This window comes from Podarcis cretensis (genome assembly GCF_951804945.1).
Source record: "Podarcis cretensis genome assembly, chromosome: 15".
Classification (NCBI taxonomy): domain Eukaryota; kingdom Metazoa; phylum Chordata; class Lepidosauria; order Squamata; family Lacertidae; genus Podarcis; species Podarcis cretensis.
In genome coordinates, this window is record NC_137185.1 from 17,033,007 (window position 1) to 17,048,839 (window position 15,833).

At 47.8% G+C, this 15,833-nt stretch overlaps 1 protein-coding gene across 2 annotated transcripts in view; it reads right to left on the reverse strand.

The window, feature by feature from the left end:
• The window catches only part of ETS1 (ETS proto-oncogene 1, transcription factor), a 106,296-nt gene that overhangs the window by 25,450 nt on the left and 65,013 nt on the right, over positions 1–15,833 (reverse strand). For both annotated transcript variants that reach the window (XM_079954561.1, XM_079954562.1), the window contains one exon: positions 808–927. In XM_079954561.1, the coding sequence (XP_079810687.1) occupies positions 808–927 (120 nt within the window). The remainder of the gene's footprint in view (positions 1–807; positions 928–15,833) is intronic.

Sequence of the window (15,833 nt, forward strand, 5' to 3'; positions counted from 1 at the left end):
AAGCCACAGAAGAGAGGAATTGAAAGGCAGCCGCTCAGAGCACCATCTCATAAGGCAGGGGAACCTTTGGCCTTCCAGATGTTGCTGAACCAGAACTCCCATCAGCCCCAGCAAGCATGGGATGATGATGGGAGTTGTGGCTCAGGGTCCTCACACCTAATCTAATATATGGTAGAAACATCATCACACAGGGAAAGGAAAGATTAAAGGCCATGAAGGGACCATATTAAACTTTGGAGCCTTTTATGTTTCTCCCCTTTAGCTGAATTTTCTCTCTCTTGCAGTCTGCATTTCTACTTCTACTGGGTGCTGTGGATTTTTTCATGTGGACTTTAACTGTTTAGAGTGATTTCACTTTGTTCAGGCACATTTCCCAAAAAGTGGTCTATGAACCCATAGAGCAGCCACCACCGTTTATTCTGAGCTACAGGAGAGCTCAAAGGAATCTTAGGCAAATGATCACCACACTGGGGAAACTGTTATTTTCCTCATGTGCAACTTGAATGGACTGATTAATGGACCACCTTACACCTCCCATTAATGGACTAAAGCGCCTATGGTTAATTTTCTAAGATTTCCTTGATCAAGTGTCAGTCCTGCATGCATGTGACATTTACACCTTTTGCTCCCCAGGGATGGTGGAGATGTTCAGCAACCACATTACAAATGCTTTAGGGGAAGTCACTGCTGCAAAGAGGTTTTGACTCTGATCCAAACAACCAAATGACCGAGAAGCGGATGCGAGAGCTCATTCAGCGAAACAGCCGATGTTCATTCAGAGCCGGATTCATGGCGAGCTCATTGTACCTTTGGGGATTCCCAGCCGCTGCTGCTCTTTCGTGAAACCGCTGAAGGTGGCCTTCAGCGCCTGCGACATCATTTCTTTGCTGCTTGGAGTTAACAAAGGCACGTCGGCACATTCCATATCTGGAAGAGAGAGAAAGGAGGGAAATGAGGATGGTTCAGCTGCAAAACTCAGGACGATGGGAGAGGCAGCAATCGTGACACAGGTGCTGAGTCCTGAGTGGTCATCGCAAGTCACCTGCTTCGGCGTGACCTTTTTCTCCCAGCCTGAAAGTTCATCAACTGGCAGTTTTATATTTGCTACACATTTAAATGAGTCAACACATCTTAAAAGAGGAGGCAAAGGTCTCTGTTTAGTAAAGAGACAACAGGAGGAGGTTGAATAAGATTTCCCAAAATTATTTGGTTCTGGAAAGAAAGGTGGGATTCAATGGGATGTTTTTTGTGGGCTGATTGTTTTCGCAGGACATTTCCTATCCCACCAATGCAGTCTAGCAGATCCATCTGTGATTTTGTGCGACTGCTTAGGAAATTAATCCTGAGGTTGCTGTTGGATTGTGCTTCTAGACAAGCTCCTTGGGATGGAACAGCGGCACTTTTTCCTTTGGGCCGGCCCTCACTTAAATATAGCGCACCCACCTCACAGTACACCAATTACACAAATTTCTATAAATTACCCCAGATTATCTTGTGGGAGGGAAAATTAATGATTTGGAGTCTCAGGCAGGATTTGATCAAATAAACAAGAAATGTTTTATTAAACAAAGGAAGTTTATGACACAAAGTGGGTAAAACAAAGGATACTTCAGGTTATAATATTATTTCAGGTAGCCGTTCACCTAATAATATTTATACTAAATCTAACTAATGTTATGGAATTCTAATCCAGCACACCTTCCTTTAAACTTCAGTTGCTTATGTTCAGCTAGTTTATGTTTACTTTGCTTCAGCTAGATGTCACAGGTTTTTAGATTAAAGGGTAAATGCTCAGCTTATTTCCAGTTATTTCCCTTCAGTTCTTTCTCAGTTGTTGCACAGCTGTTGCCGCTTAATACTTTGGTTCTTAAACAACATGGTGCTTCCTGTCAGTTACACACCCCTTAGACAACCCTACTCCTGAGGTACTCCAAGTAACAGACCCAAAGGGATCACTACACCCCTCTTAACTGGTTTGGGAGTCTTCTCTTTTTGTAGAAGAATCTCTCCCCTCCTGACCTAAGTGAGACCTAAGTAGACTGTATCTTTCCAGCTTCTACTTCTCCTAATAATAATAATAATAATAATATATTTATACCCCGCCCACATCTGGCTGGGTTTCCATAGCCACTCTGGGTGGCTTGCAACAAAATATTAAAAATACAATAAAACATCAGACTTTAAAAGCTTCCCTAAAGAGGACTGCCTTCAGATGTCTTCTAAAAGTCAGATAGTTGTTTATTTCCTTGACATTTGACGGGAGGGCGTTCCACAGGGCGGGTGCCACTACCGAGAAGGCCCTCTTTCATCCATGATTACCAGGCATATTATTAATCTCTCGTTGTAGTTTGATAAGAACTGTCTACAGATGAAGGGGAAGGACAGTTTGGACCCCATGTGAGAGGTGGGCAAGGAGAAATGTCACAGGTTGAGAGGCTGTGAGAAGAGAAGGGTGAGCCCAGGTGAGAGCTGGCAGAGAACAACACCCCCTCTGTAGATTATGAAAGTTAAGATATAGTAATGAGGGAGGATCTTGTCGTTTCTTTTTTCTGTTCCTCCTCTCTCACCGATGTTCAGAACAGTCAAGGTTGGCCACTCTCTAAGCGAAACCGAAGACATAAACCACAGGTTTTGCTGCAATGGTCAGAAGAGCTAACATTTTCAGATGCAACCGGTCGGCAGACATTCACCAGTTAAAGAGTTTGGTGTGGGAAAAGATAATCAGGCCATTGGATAATAAGTAACAGATTCCACGCATTGTTTAAATAATGTCGTTTGGATATTTAGAAGGTTTTACTAGCCAAGGCTCTGGAGAAATAAACACACACCCCAGCGCTCTCTGCCATCCGTCTTCCGCTCTGAGATAACACCGAGAGAAAGTGTCCAGGACACTTTTCCCTGACCCTCGAGCCACTTGTTTTTAATGATGGGTTTGAGAGAGCTTGGAGGTTACAAGAGACCACCCAGAAACTGCTCCATCACCTTTGCAGCCTGGTTTGGAGGGCAGCTGTGTTGCTCTCCCGGCTATGGGAGAATGATTCAGAGGCAACCTGGGGCAAGGGGAAGGCGGGAGAAGAGGGAGGAGGAGACTAACCCTCTTCAAGCAGAGAGAAAAACAGATGGACCAGAAATAGGTGTGCAGCCGGAGGCCATGCACACTTACTCAAAAGGAAGCCCGCGAAGCTTTATGCTGTCAACCATCCTGTGATCTTTAGATGAAGGGCAGTAAAGTTCAGCGAGGCTCTCTAGAGAGTGTGATCACATGGGATCAGAGACATAACATAGTACGCATCAGGTCACTGAACAGCCAATCTCAATGCCAGCCTTATTGAGCTGGAGAAAACCAGGTAACTCAACCGTACGTTTGTTTCATGGGAGTTAAGGTAAATGCAAAGGGACCCCTGACCATTAGGTCCAGTCGTGGCCGACACTGGGGTTGCTGCGCTCATCTTGCTTTATTGGCCGAGGCAGCTGGCGTACAGCTTCCGGGTCATGTGGCCAGCATGACTAAGCTGCTTCTGGCGAACCAGAGCAGTGCAAGGAAATGCCGTTTACCTTCCCGCCGGAGCGGTACCTATTTATCTACTTGCACTTTGATGTGCTTTCGAATTGCTAGGTTGGCAGGAGCAGGGACTGAGCAATGGGAGCTCACCCCATCGCGGGGATTCGAACTGCCAACCTTCTGATCGGCAAGTCCTAGGCTCTGTTGTTCAACCCACAGTGCCACCCGCGTCCCTTTTCATGGGAGTTACTTTCAAGTAAATATGCACAGGATGAAGTTTTTCAGCCTCAACATGTAGCAGTGCGCATTGTCTTAGACCCAAAACCTATGAATGCTCAAAAGTAAACCTTGCTGATTTCAAAGACGTGTACAGTGGTACCTCGGGTTACATACGCTTCAGGTTACATACTCCGCTAACCCAGAAATAGTGCTTCAGGTTAAGAACTTTGCTTCAGGATGAGAACAGAAATCATGCTCTGGCAGCGCGGCGGCAGCAGGAGGCCCCATTAGCTAAAGTGGTGCTTTAGGTTAAGAACAGTTTCAGGTTAAGTACGGACCTCCAGAACGAATTAAGTACTTAACCCGAGGTACCACTGTACTTCCAAGTAAGTCTATTTGGGTCTGCAGCCTTTAAGGAGTGTGGGGAGCAACACTGTTGCTTCAGTCAGGCATTTGAGGAAACTGAACAGGATGGAAGGCCTGTTAAAACATCTCTGCTAATATCACAGAGGCACAAGGAGAGCCAACAGATTCCAGCTCCTCCTGGTTGCATCCAAGTTCCAGTTATACATGGATAATCTTGAGTTTTACAAGAGCGTAATGCTAGATCTTGAGGAGCAGATACCGAAACCCGACTCTGCCCCGCAAAGCGTTCGGATTTCACAATGGCATTTTCACCCACAACCATCAGCAAAATGCAGGGTTGCTATTGCAACATCAGCCTTGCAGCAGATAACGGATGGTAACTAACTTGAGATAAAGCAAAGCTCCAGGACAAGCTGAAGAAGTTTAGATACCGGCCTTGAGAGTGCAAGCAAAGGTCAAGCACCCCTTGTGAAATCAAGGGGCCAGGTTTGCTACCCTGGAGGGCCACTGCACATGTGATGTGGTGGGCCATTCAGTGTCACCCCACCGGGCAGGCTGATTTCACAGCCACTCCCTGTGGCACTCAGGGATACCTGTAGGATGTGGTTGTGCTGGACTTAAGGGTGGAGCATCTGCTTTGCATGCAGAAGGTTGCAGGATGAGTCCCCAGCAGCATCTCCAGGTAAGGCTGGGATAGACATCTGCTTGAAATCTTGGACAGCTGCTGCCTGTCAGTGCAGGCAGTACTGAGTTAAATGGACCAATGGTCATTCTCAGCATAAGACAGCTCACTGCGTTGCTGCATTCACAACTATGTTTGTCACATCCACATGCTGTGTCTTAAGTGTGTGTTTAATAGCCTTAGCTGCACACCTTTCAATAAGCGTAGGGGAGGAAAAGTTATCTATGGAAATGCATCTCCTCCCCAATTTCCTTATGGACAAGAATTCCAAAATGTAATTTGGCATGTGGGGCAACGTACATTGCCATCCCACTTGCATCTAGTAAAATAACTCCTCGTTGGGTTTGCACATGTGAAGTAGCAAAGAAAAGAAAGAACTTTGTCATCATCCAGGAATTTGACCTTAAAATGATATTGGCTCTGTTGGGATCCAAACCAGGGTAGGTCTTCTTCTTTTTTTTTTTTTGCCACAAATCTAATTATGTTTAAAACCCAGGCTACGCAGGGAGAGGGAGAAACTGGAAGGGCAAGAAAGAGCACCCATGTTCCTCCCTGGGGTCTATAAGATAAAGGGCGTCACCCGCTCCTATCGCTCTACTATGAGTGTCCCAATCTGTGTGGTTCTCCATCAGAGGCCTCCTTGCTCCTCTAACTCACACAGTAGCCAAGCTGAAATCAATGTCCGGTTGGTCACAGCAGGAGTAGCCTGACCTGGTCAGCCATTCTGCTGCCCCTCCTGTCTCAGGATCTGATGGATGGAGCCGGAGGTCAGGGACCAAGCTCACTGCTGTCTTCTGCAGGAGCAAAACATCTTTCTTCCCCACCACTCCCCATCCTCGTCTTCTTACTCAAACTAGACAGGGAAAGATACCCGATGCATCATTGTCACGAGGGCAAAGAGCAACTCCAGCTGTTCTGCAGACCCCGAAACTGAAGGAGGCGGCAGCAGCAGAGGCTGGCCCATTCGAGTGAAAGGCACACTGCTCCACCAACCTCAATCTGCCCCCAGCCACCCCATCCACCAGATATGGGAGGCAGTGCTGCCTAGCAGCTTCTTCCTTCTGAGTCTCAGAGTTGCCCCTTGTAGAACTCAGCAGCGAGGAGGACCAAACTGGAAGGAGTTGGCTCTGCCCGTCATTCACTCTGGTGCCACCTACTGTTAGCCTCCCGGTTCCCAATGGGATCCATCCAACACTGGGCAGCAGAGAAGAACAAGAAGCAGAAAGCCCGGATTGGCCTTGAGAAGATCACCACGCAAGGGTTCTGGTGCAGGTGGTAGAACAACAAATATTGCCTTGCTGAAAAAAATAATCCAAAGAATGCAATGACAATATTCAAATTTGAACTAAACGAAGTCAAGTCGTGGTGGAGGGAAGTCACGAGGTGGTGGTGTAAGGTTTATGTTTGTAGTGTAGGGTGTATATGTTTTATTTTTCTTTTGGTCGATTTTGTATCAGTATTTGTTTATTTTCCTTTTATTTTCTGTATCATTTATCAAGAAATACAAAAAAATAAATAAAAAAAAATGTTGCCTTTCTGGATCCATCTATTTCACTGCTCTGCTTCCATCCTACCAGCTGCCGGCTGGATATTTAATAAGGATGGACTGTATTTTTTCCCCAGGAATAGGTGAATCATGGTGCCAATGGCATTGTTTAGATGCTGGGAAGAATCAGCATGTGCGAGGACTTCCTGCCCCACCATAAATCAATAGAAACCCTGCCCTGGTGCAACCTACGCCTGAGAACAAGGTAAGATTCTTAGAGGTAGAAGCGGCTGGTAAGGTGGGATGGGGACCCCTCTCTCACTTCCTGACAGGCGGTCAGCTGCTGCTTCCCCTGGGAGGGCGAGCAAATGCCCCAGCAGGTATGCCAGGCAGGCTCTGTTGGTGTGTTTGCATCACACTGGACTCCCTGCTTCTTTGTCACTCCCAATAAACAACAACAGCAAGATGCTTCTGCTTAAAGGAATTATTTAAAGTCACCTAGAAAGATGTCAACTAAGGTACTCCTTCCCTCTTTTCAGTGCCTGCTCCCAGGACTTTTTTCATCCGGAACTCGCTGGAATTCAGTTCCAGCACCTCTCAGGTGGGGCACCATTGCCATTCTAAGACAAGGAGGGAGGCATCCATGGTGAGTTCCAGCACCTCTCTTTCTAGAAAAATAACACTAGCTGGTCCTCCTCACATTCACCATGGCTGAGACTGCAATCCCATGCACACCCATCTGGGGCTTAGACTGCACTGCCAAAGGGGGACTTTCCTTCCAGGATTACTCGAGAGTTGCAAAGAGCGACAACTCAAACACAAGGACATGGGGGGCAACCCACTCCACCCCACCCAATTGCACATATAACTTTCATCTCTTACCACCAACACACACAGAGATAACTCATCCTGCCTATATGAGGTAATTCAGTATTTATGGAAGGTACGTAAAACACCCAGGATTTAAAAATAACTGCCCTTATTCAACTTAAAGATGTCTGACGTTCATTCATAAACACCAAATACATATAAACAACCATGTGTTGTTTACGTAGCTCAAGAAGGTTCTGCTGATTCCCTGCCTCTTCATTTTTAAAATTTCTATTTAAAGTAAAGTAATAATTTCTAAATCTGCAATAGATTTTTAATGGAAGTGAATAATAACGAAGTGAGTGCTAAATTTGTGCTATATTCTGCTATATTTCAGGAAGTGGTTTTTACGTCATGTGAAAGCTTGAATATAAAGAGGAGGTTAACAGTTTGGGAATCATCAGGGGAAACAGAAGGAAGTGCTATGTGACAGCAGCATATAGCTTTCCCCTCCTGTGACCACTGGGCAACGCTGCCTGGGTCCGATGAGAGTTGCAACCCAAGAACACCTGGAGGGCACCATAAAGAAACAGGGTGGCACCTCTCACTGAGGACCTTTATCCACATTATGCGTAACTTGCATAACTACAAACCTCCAAACCTGAACCTCCAAACCTGGTATCCCCTTGAAATTGGTGTAAAGGTTTAAGTGCCAGTTGTGTACCACAAACCCTGGGTTTTGTACCACCACCTCTCAGTGAGTACTGACATACAATCACCCCCCCCCCCGCAAACAGCATAGTCATGTCCCCAAGTCTATGCTGAAGTACTGTGCTAGTTTAGTTATAAATTTACAGGAGATGCCAGTTTTGGGAGTTTGTAGTTAGCACAATGTATGTATTCACACACAAAAAAACACACAAAACAAAACATACACATAGAGGGAGATACTATAAAGAGATTTCCACAGGCACTTTCTCCTTCAAAATCTACTTTGTTCAACAATCCATCTACAAGGATTGATAAGCTCAGGACCCAAAGACCTTGTCCAAGCCTTTGAGCAAGTCCATCTTCGTGGCCTGACCTCCATTGGGGAGACCAACACAAAGGACCACATGCTATGGAAATATGGAAACATTTCCAGAGATGAAAAAAATATGTATACAGTAAGAGTCTCCACACAAAAATCCCACCACAAACACAAGACCAATAAATTATATTTCACGTGCACAATTTACATAATTTTGGGCCATTGTATTTTCCAGACACCATTTCCCACAAAGAGGTGATCAAATGTCAAATAACTACCATTATACACAGCAGGGTTATTTTTTTGTTTCCAGGGTCACATGATTAAAAGAGCACACCAAAAACAAAAGCCCCCAGCAGAAAAGAAGTCATAGTATCATAGTATCATAGTATCATAGACCTGAAGAGTTGGAAGGCGGCACGAGAGTCATCTAGGCCGACCCCCTGCAATGCAGGAATCTTTTGCCCAACATGAGGCTCAAATCCACAACTCTGAGATGAATTCTCTCATTCTCTACTGACTAAGCTGTTCTAGGTCCAGACTTCCCATTGCCACACTAGTTTTCCACGTGCAGGAAGCCAAAGTCTTACCAGACCTGACCCTGGGAAACTCCTCCACTGCTCCCCATTCTGATAACTAAATGTGTGAGTCCTGCCCCCTTTTGAGTTTTGCTTCTTTGCACCCCAATAACCTGTTGCCTTGAGAAGTGCAAAGCAAATCTGGGTGCACTTGAAGTCTCTGCTGCTTCCTCAAGCCATTCATGCTCCCTTCAGGTTTGCCAAGGTGCATGTGGGCAAACACACATCCCAGGCAGAAACCTCCCCAGTAATGATCAGTTAAGAAACAGGCCAAATTGTCAGCATTTTGTAGCCCTCTAAACCAGACACACTCTGTAACTAACCCTGGAAGCAACACCCCCACATTTTCTTCTGCAATAAGACTTGTTGGTTGGTGCAAGGGGAGAGAAGACATCTGTGAAGTGTGTATGAATATTGCAAAAAGAAAGAAAGAAAGAAAGAGCTAAATTTCAAGACTTCTCAGAATTTGGGCAGGTTTTCTTAGAAACCCTTGCAGTTCTACATCAAGGAATTTCCCCTCCATACCAATGCCAGGCCCTCTACCCCCCCCCCTTTGAAAGCAGCCAGCCTCCCCTGAGATAATCGCCTCTAATCCCACTAACCACTTTGCTAAATAGCTCTAATCCTTCTCCAAAGGATCAAGTGAAGAGGACAAGGGGGGAAAGGGTCAGCTCAACTTGTAATAGATGCCAAGGCTGGGAATGAATGAGAGAAGGCAAGCGGGTGGCAGGGCGACCCACACAGTCCTTGGAAGTGGGAGAATCGCTCATTCATTTGATGGCCATTTACCCACAGCCAAAGCCCAGAAGCGATTTAATTGCTAGGATGCTTTAAAAAAAATAAATGAAAAAAGGCTGGATCTGTTTCACCAGAAACTAGAGAGAAACCACTACAGGAATGGAGCCTTCCTGTTGGATGGACTCACAGGAAGGCTGCTGGCAGCTTGGAGCGCTCAGAGGTCTCCCACAGTGGCCAGAGACCTCTCCAGGAAGAGATGCTTCAGGGTGCCAGAACACCAGCTTCTCTGGCCTCCAGGCACTTGTGGTTGAGGGAAAAGCAAGGAGCCAACCTGTGCAAGACCAAAGCCAAGGCAGAGCTGGCCAAAGGGTTGCAGACATGAGTGCCCAACGGGCAATGCAAGCTCTGCATTGAGATACACTCACATTCTGGGTTGCTGCCCAAACTTCCCATATTTCCTCAACCCGCAGAATCATACACGCTTAATTGCCTTCTCATTCACATTTCTCACAACAGTAACAACAATAATGATCTCTCTTATAAGATGCTAGTGGTAGAGATAAAGGGCTGGTTCACAAGTTGCATGGACAACGGCGCTCAGGCACTGGGGATGGTGTGCCCAGGGGCAGGGCGAGCCGCCCATAGGGACGGGACACACCGCAGGGCCTCCAGAGTCTGCCTGCCTTCTCCCACTCAGCCACCCTACAGCTGGGGGGGGGGGGGAGGCAGTGGGCGGACCGTTTGGGCAGCGCGGTGCCTGAGCCACCACATCTCTCCCAGGAGAGACGCACGGCTCGGGTGCACTGCAGGCCCCACAGTGAGTGCTGCCCAGCATTTTGTCATCCCCCTTTGTCAGTGGTGACACCTGGGGTGGCCCGCACCCGCCGCACCCCCTTCCTCCGCCTCGTGCGGGGCTCTGGTGTATCACAAACGACGGCTTCATCAAGGAGGGTGGTGCGGTGCAAAGGCGCCAGCAGGAACATCAGAATGGCTCTGCCAGGGCATTTGTACTCAACTCTCTTGCCACTGCCACCCGGTTCCCCTATGCAGCAGCGACTCACCAGCTGTTTTCTTTAGACTTGGCATCTTCCACCACTGCAGTCTCCCTGACTATGGATGTGCATCTCCTGGTTCCAGTCTCCTGATATGTCTGCAATTGCAAACCATCTCCATTTCTGCTGCAGTGCCGGCATTTATGGATGTCAATGGGTGGCAAAGCCACAAGCCTTCAAAGCACCACTGTTCAAATTGCAGAGGTGGAAGGACTCCCACAAGGTGCTGTGGCCTTGATGCAATGATATGGATGAATCCGATGCACCAGCAGTCACGAGACACAACCAGCTCCCCATATAAACGTTGCCATCACACAATGTGGTTGCCAGATTTCACCATGCACGCCAGCAAAAATCAACGAGCGCCAAGCCACTTGTTTCCAGGGGCTCCTCATTTCCTGGATGTTGCTCACAATAAAATAAAATAGGAAGCGACTCTGCCACCCTTAATGGGACCAGATGTTACTGGGAGAGAGAGCCACAAAGTAGTAACACCCACTCAGCCACTGACAAACATAAAAATGGAGTCCATAAGCATGCCCCAAAGTGGTCAAGGGTTCCATGAGATTGGCAACAAGCAATGGGAGCCTAAGGTACCCCCCTCCACAAAAAAGCTAACCAGATTGCTTGATAAATTCATGGAGGACAAGGGTATTAATGGCTAGTAGTCATGATGGCCTATATTGAAGGTGCTACGATTCTGAATACCAGGAGGGGAAAGGGTTCTTGTGCTTGGGTGTTCTACTTGAGGATTCCCCATAATGGGCATCTGGTTGGTCACTGTGAGACTAGGTGGGTCACTGGCCTGATGGACTCTTATTTTGTTACTCCTGGGCCTCCCCTACACACCCACATGCATGCATGGAACAATAAGCATTTACAAAGCCATTCATTCATCCACCCTAGGCTGGAAATTCCCACTATTGGCCTGACCACAAGTCAAGTTCTCTCCATCAAGTTCTTGCCCCCTCATTTATGCAAATCACCGTGTAACGTAACACACATGGAAACCGCATGGCAAAGGACAAAGATGACACTGATCCCAGTCACTCTCTGGCATCTTCCCTCCCCTTTTCCTCCTCCAAATTTCAGGCGGGCTTTCCCCTCCTATGAAAGGATTCCAGCTGGCACAACCGCTGTCTGTTCCCTGGCTAGAGACCAGAGGCCTGTGACTAAGACCCATAAGCAAGTGGGTGATGCCTGCCACGAAGGTTGGTTCAGATGTGCACAGGGTGGGGAACCTGTGACCCTGCGGATGTCACTGGACTCACCCACGCCAGTCTACCGGACCAATGGCCATGAATGATGGGAGCTGTAGTCCACAATATCTCTACTTTAGATTCTGGTCTGCGACTAGTGGTAGGGGGCTCTTTGGGGAGGTTTTCAGGCCTGGGCTCTGTATCCCAAAGTGGGCTGTCAGCAAGTACTGTGGTCATAGAATCATCATAGCTGGAAGGTAAACCAAGGGTCATCTAGTCCAACCCCCTTCATTGCAGGAATCTCAACTAAAGCATCCAGGACAGATGAACATCCAAGCTCTGCTTAAAAACCTCCAAGGAAGGTCCATCATCTCACGAGGGAGTCATAACCACCACTCACTCCCCATGTGAGGGCTGGCAGAGGGTGGAGAAAACAGATATTTATATAACTATTTGTGGCATTTTTATCCAGCCTTTCTGCTGAAGCTGCTCAGGGCTATGTGGCTGCTTTCAGTTTGGTCCTCACAACATCCCTGTGAGGAAGGTCTTGAACTGAGAGGTGATGTGGATTCTTAGCCCAATAATCTGACCATCAGGACATCACATGAGCGCTGCAAAACTGGAGTTTGCTCTGGGAATAGGAATCCCTATTTTAGACTCGCTACATTGGAATATTGTGGTAGACAACTAGGCAGATTTGCTTATCTGGAGACCTCAGGTCACCCAGGCAAGACTCTGCAATGCAAGAGGCAATTGCCTGCCTCAGTAATCTATGCTTAATTATTAGCAAGTCCACCAAGAACAGAAGAAAATTGTTTGGTGGGTGTAAGGGGAGAGAGGGAGGGTTCAAAGAGGGGCAAACTGGTCTCTGCCTACAAGTGAGAGGGGGAGAGTAAAAAAAGAAGCAGAGGCTAAAACTACAGTTTGAAAAGGTGTCCAAAGACTGCAAAACCAAAAAAAAAAAAAAAAAAAAACCCACAAGTATGAAGGATGCATTTCAGACCACAGGACAATGACAATAATGGCAGGTTTCTTATCACCAGGAAAACCAGCATCTCTAGTTGACTCTAAAACAGGATTAGACAAATTTGTGGAGATGAAAGGCTATCAATGGCTACCAGCCACAATGGCTCTGCCCTGCCTCCACAGCTAGAGGCAGCAATGCTTCTGAACGCCAGTTGCTGGAAACCACAGGAGGCGAGAGGGCTCCTGTGCTTGAATCCTGCTTGTGGCATCTGCATGGCCACCATGAGCCAAGGATGCTGGGCTAAAAGAGCTACTGGCAGGATGCACTAGAGCTCCTCTTGCGCTCTTTGGTTCTTATCCCCTTTCCAAGAGGCAGAGAGCGACCGCAAAGCCCAACTCTGTGTTGCCACTTGGATCGCCCACCCCTTGGACACCCGACCTGCCCTCTGGAGGCCCTGCCAAGCTGCAGGCGGCTGGTCCAAGATGCCTCCTAGCAGCCTGGGTTGGCTTCGTTCCCTCGTGGTTGAGAAAGAGAGAGAGAGCGCGCCTCGTAAAAGATGGCTCTGACGAAGGCAAAGGAGTGGAGGAGGTGGAAGTGAGGGGGGGGGGCCTTCATGACCACAAAGAAAACATCTCCTTGAAGCACAGACTTTTCCCAAGATATGTCATGAGATTCCCTCCTCCCTCCTCCTCCTGTTCTCTTCCTCCCTTTCCATCTCTCCAGCCTGGCTCCTGCTGGCTGGCTGGCTGGCTGGCTGGGGCTGACTCCAGAGCCAGCCCAGATGAGTAAGGCAACTGACATGGGGAGTGGAGCCTGAGCAGGAGGAGATGAAAGGGAGGAGAGCCCAGCCTGCCTCCTCCTCCTCCGCTGCTGCCTAGTCAGAGAGGAGGGGAGAGCCAGGACTGGGCCAGACCCTCCCAGCTGCTGCCTCTTATTAGGCCGGCCAGATTAGCAAGCACGCATTTACACATGCTGGCATGCAGCCACACCTGTGCAAAAGCAGCCTGGCCTCTGCAACTGAGTCTGCTAGGGCTAGAGACAAGCCTAGCTGCAGGCAACGTGGCCCAGGAACGATAACCAAGTAAAACAGGTGGGGAGAGATGGCTCGGGTTCAAATCCTAGTTCAGCTATGAAGTTGCAATCTTTTAAACTAGCCTACCTCACAGGGTTGTTGGGAGGGTAGCAGAAGAAAGAGAACCTCATACAATGCCCACAGCTCCTTGGAGGAAGACTGCAAGATAAATGCTGCCTATTTAAAGCACCCTCCCCCAAAAACCAAACTCCTGGGAACTGCAGTTTACCCCTCACAAAGCTACAATTCTCAGCATCCATAACAAACTATAGTTCCTAGGTTTCTTTTTTTTTGGGGGGGGGAACACTTTAAATGTAGAATGTGTACACTACCAAAACATAAATCATCATCACGAGAAACCATCTCCATCATATGCATGGGGTTGTTTTGGTTTCCTTCATTCGCAGGCTGGAAGTAATAATGTATTCAATCCATAATCATATTACTTAGCATCGATACATGACATATGAAGAATTCAAGGCATTTCAGGCTGTCTGCACAGCAACCCTGCATTCATTTCCTCAGCTAATGGATGGAGGCCTGGGCAGAGTGGCTTGCCCAAGTCTAGCTAGTGAATTCAAGGTTGGGGTGAGATTTGACCCAGGAACTTCTCATTTTACATGCTTCAATCCTGCTGCTTTGGGTTCACACATGCAGCCAACACAGAACTGAACCCCACCCAACAGCTGATGTCAGCCCCCCCATCAGAGTGACCTCAGCTGATTGACGGGTGGCCATGGTTTTGGAGAAATGGACCACTGGCAGGCCAAGATTGGCCAGCATGGTGAACGTTCCTCACCTCTGGTGTAGACAGCACTAAGTCAGATGGAGCAAGAGGCTGACATGGTGAAAGGCACCTTGTCAAGTACAGTGGTGCCCCACAAGACGAACACCTCGCAAGACGAAAAACCCGCTAGATGAAAGGGTTTTCCGTTTTGGAGGCGCTTCGCAAAACGAATTTCCCTATGGGCTTGCTTCGCAAGACGAAATGTCTTGCGAGTTTTTCCGACTTTTTTTTCTCCCCCCCCCCTTTTTCTAAGCCGCTAAGCCGCTTATCTGCTAATCTGCTAAGCTGATAAGCCGCTAAAAGCCGCTAAGCCGCTAATAGCGCTAATCCGCTAAGCCGTCAATGGGCTTGCTTCGCAAGACGAAAAAACCGCTAGACGAAGAGAATCGCGGAACAGATTCTTTTCATCTTGCGAGGCACCACTGTACTTAACCTCTGGACCTGTCAAAGAGGCGCAAAAATGTCTACAGTGTCAGCTCTAGGCTTTGCGGGGTTCCTGGGCAAGATGGCCTCAGGGAGAGTTATGATCACCCTGCATTAACCTATCTCAACCTCTCTGCAGTGGGCCCCCTCCCAAGGCAAAGGCAGCCAGACACCCAGCAATGCCAACCACCGATGCCTGCCATGACCACAGCCTGCGACATCAGAGTCTGTCCTGCACATTTCTCTCCTCACCCCCCTTTTAGTGAGAAGATTACTGTGTGCCAAAATTAAATCCCCCCCAACAGTTTGGGGCACACTAAGGGACAGACTAGACAGACTAGAAGCAGAAATGACGCGATGAGCATCAAAGGCTGCATCTCTTGGGACTCTTCTAGGGATGTAACTGGAGAAGATTTCACTGAAATACATCAAGGAACTCCTGGGTCCTCCCCCCTCCTGAATTCCTCCCTAGGTGTTGTCTCTGTCCTCCTATGTTATTATTTACTCACAGTTAGATCCCAGCCTTCCTTTGAGGATCTGGGGAGAGCTTAAGACACAGCATCTCCTTCCTTTATCCTCCCAAAAACCCTGCGAGGTCCATTAAGGCTGAGAGATACAGGCAGGCACAAAATGAGCAGGGATTCAATTTTCCATGACACCATCCATGCAACAATCTTTGCCACACCACACTTTATTATACATCCATTTTGCTAATGCAAAAGAGTTCTTAGGAGACCCTCTTGTTCCCTTCTCAGAGCTGTAATTCCCAGAATGGTTTAGCAGTCAATCCCTTTCCCCAGAGAACTCTGGGAACTGTAGCTCTCAGAGGAGAATAGGAGAGGGGTCTCTTACTAACTCTCGCCCCACCACTTAACAAACTACAGCTCCCAGGATTCTTTGGGGGGGGGGGGGAACCATCACT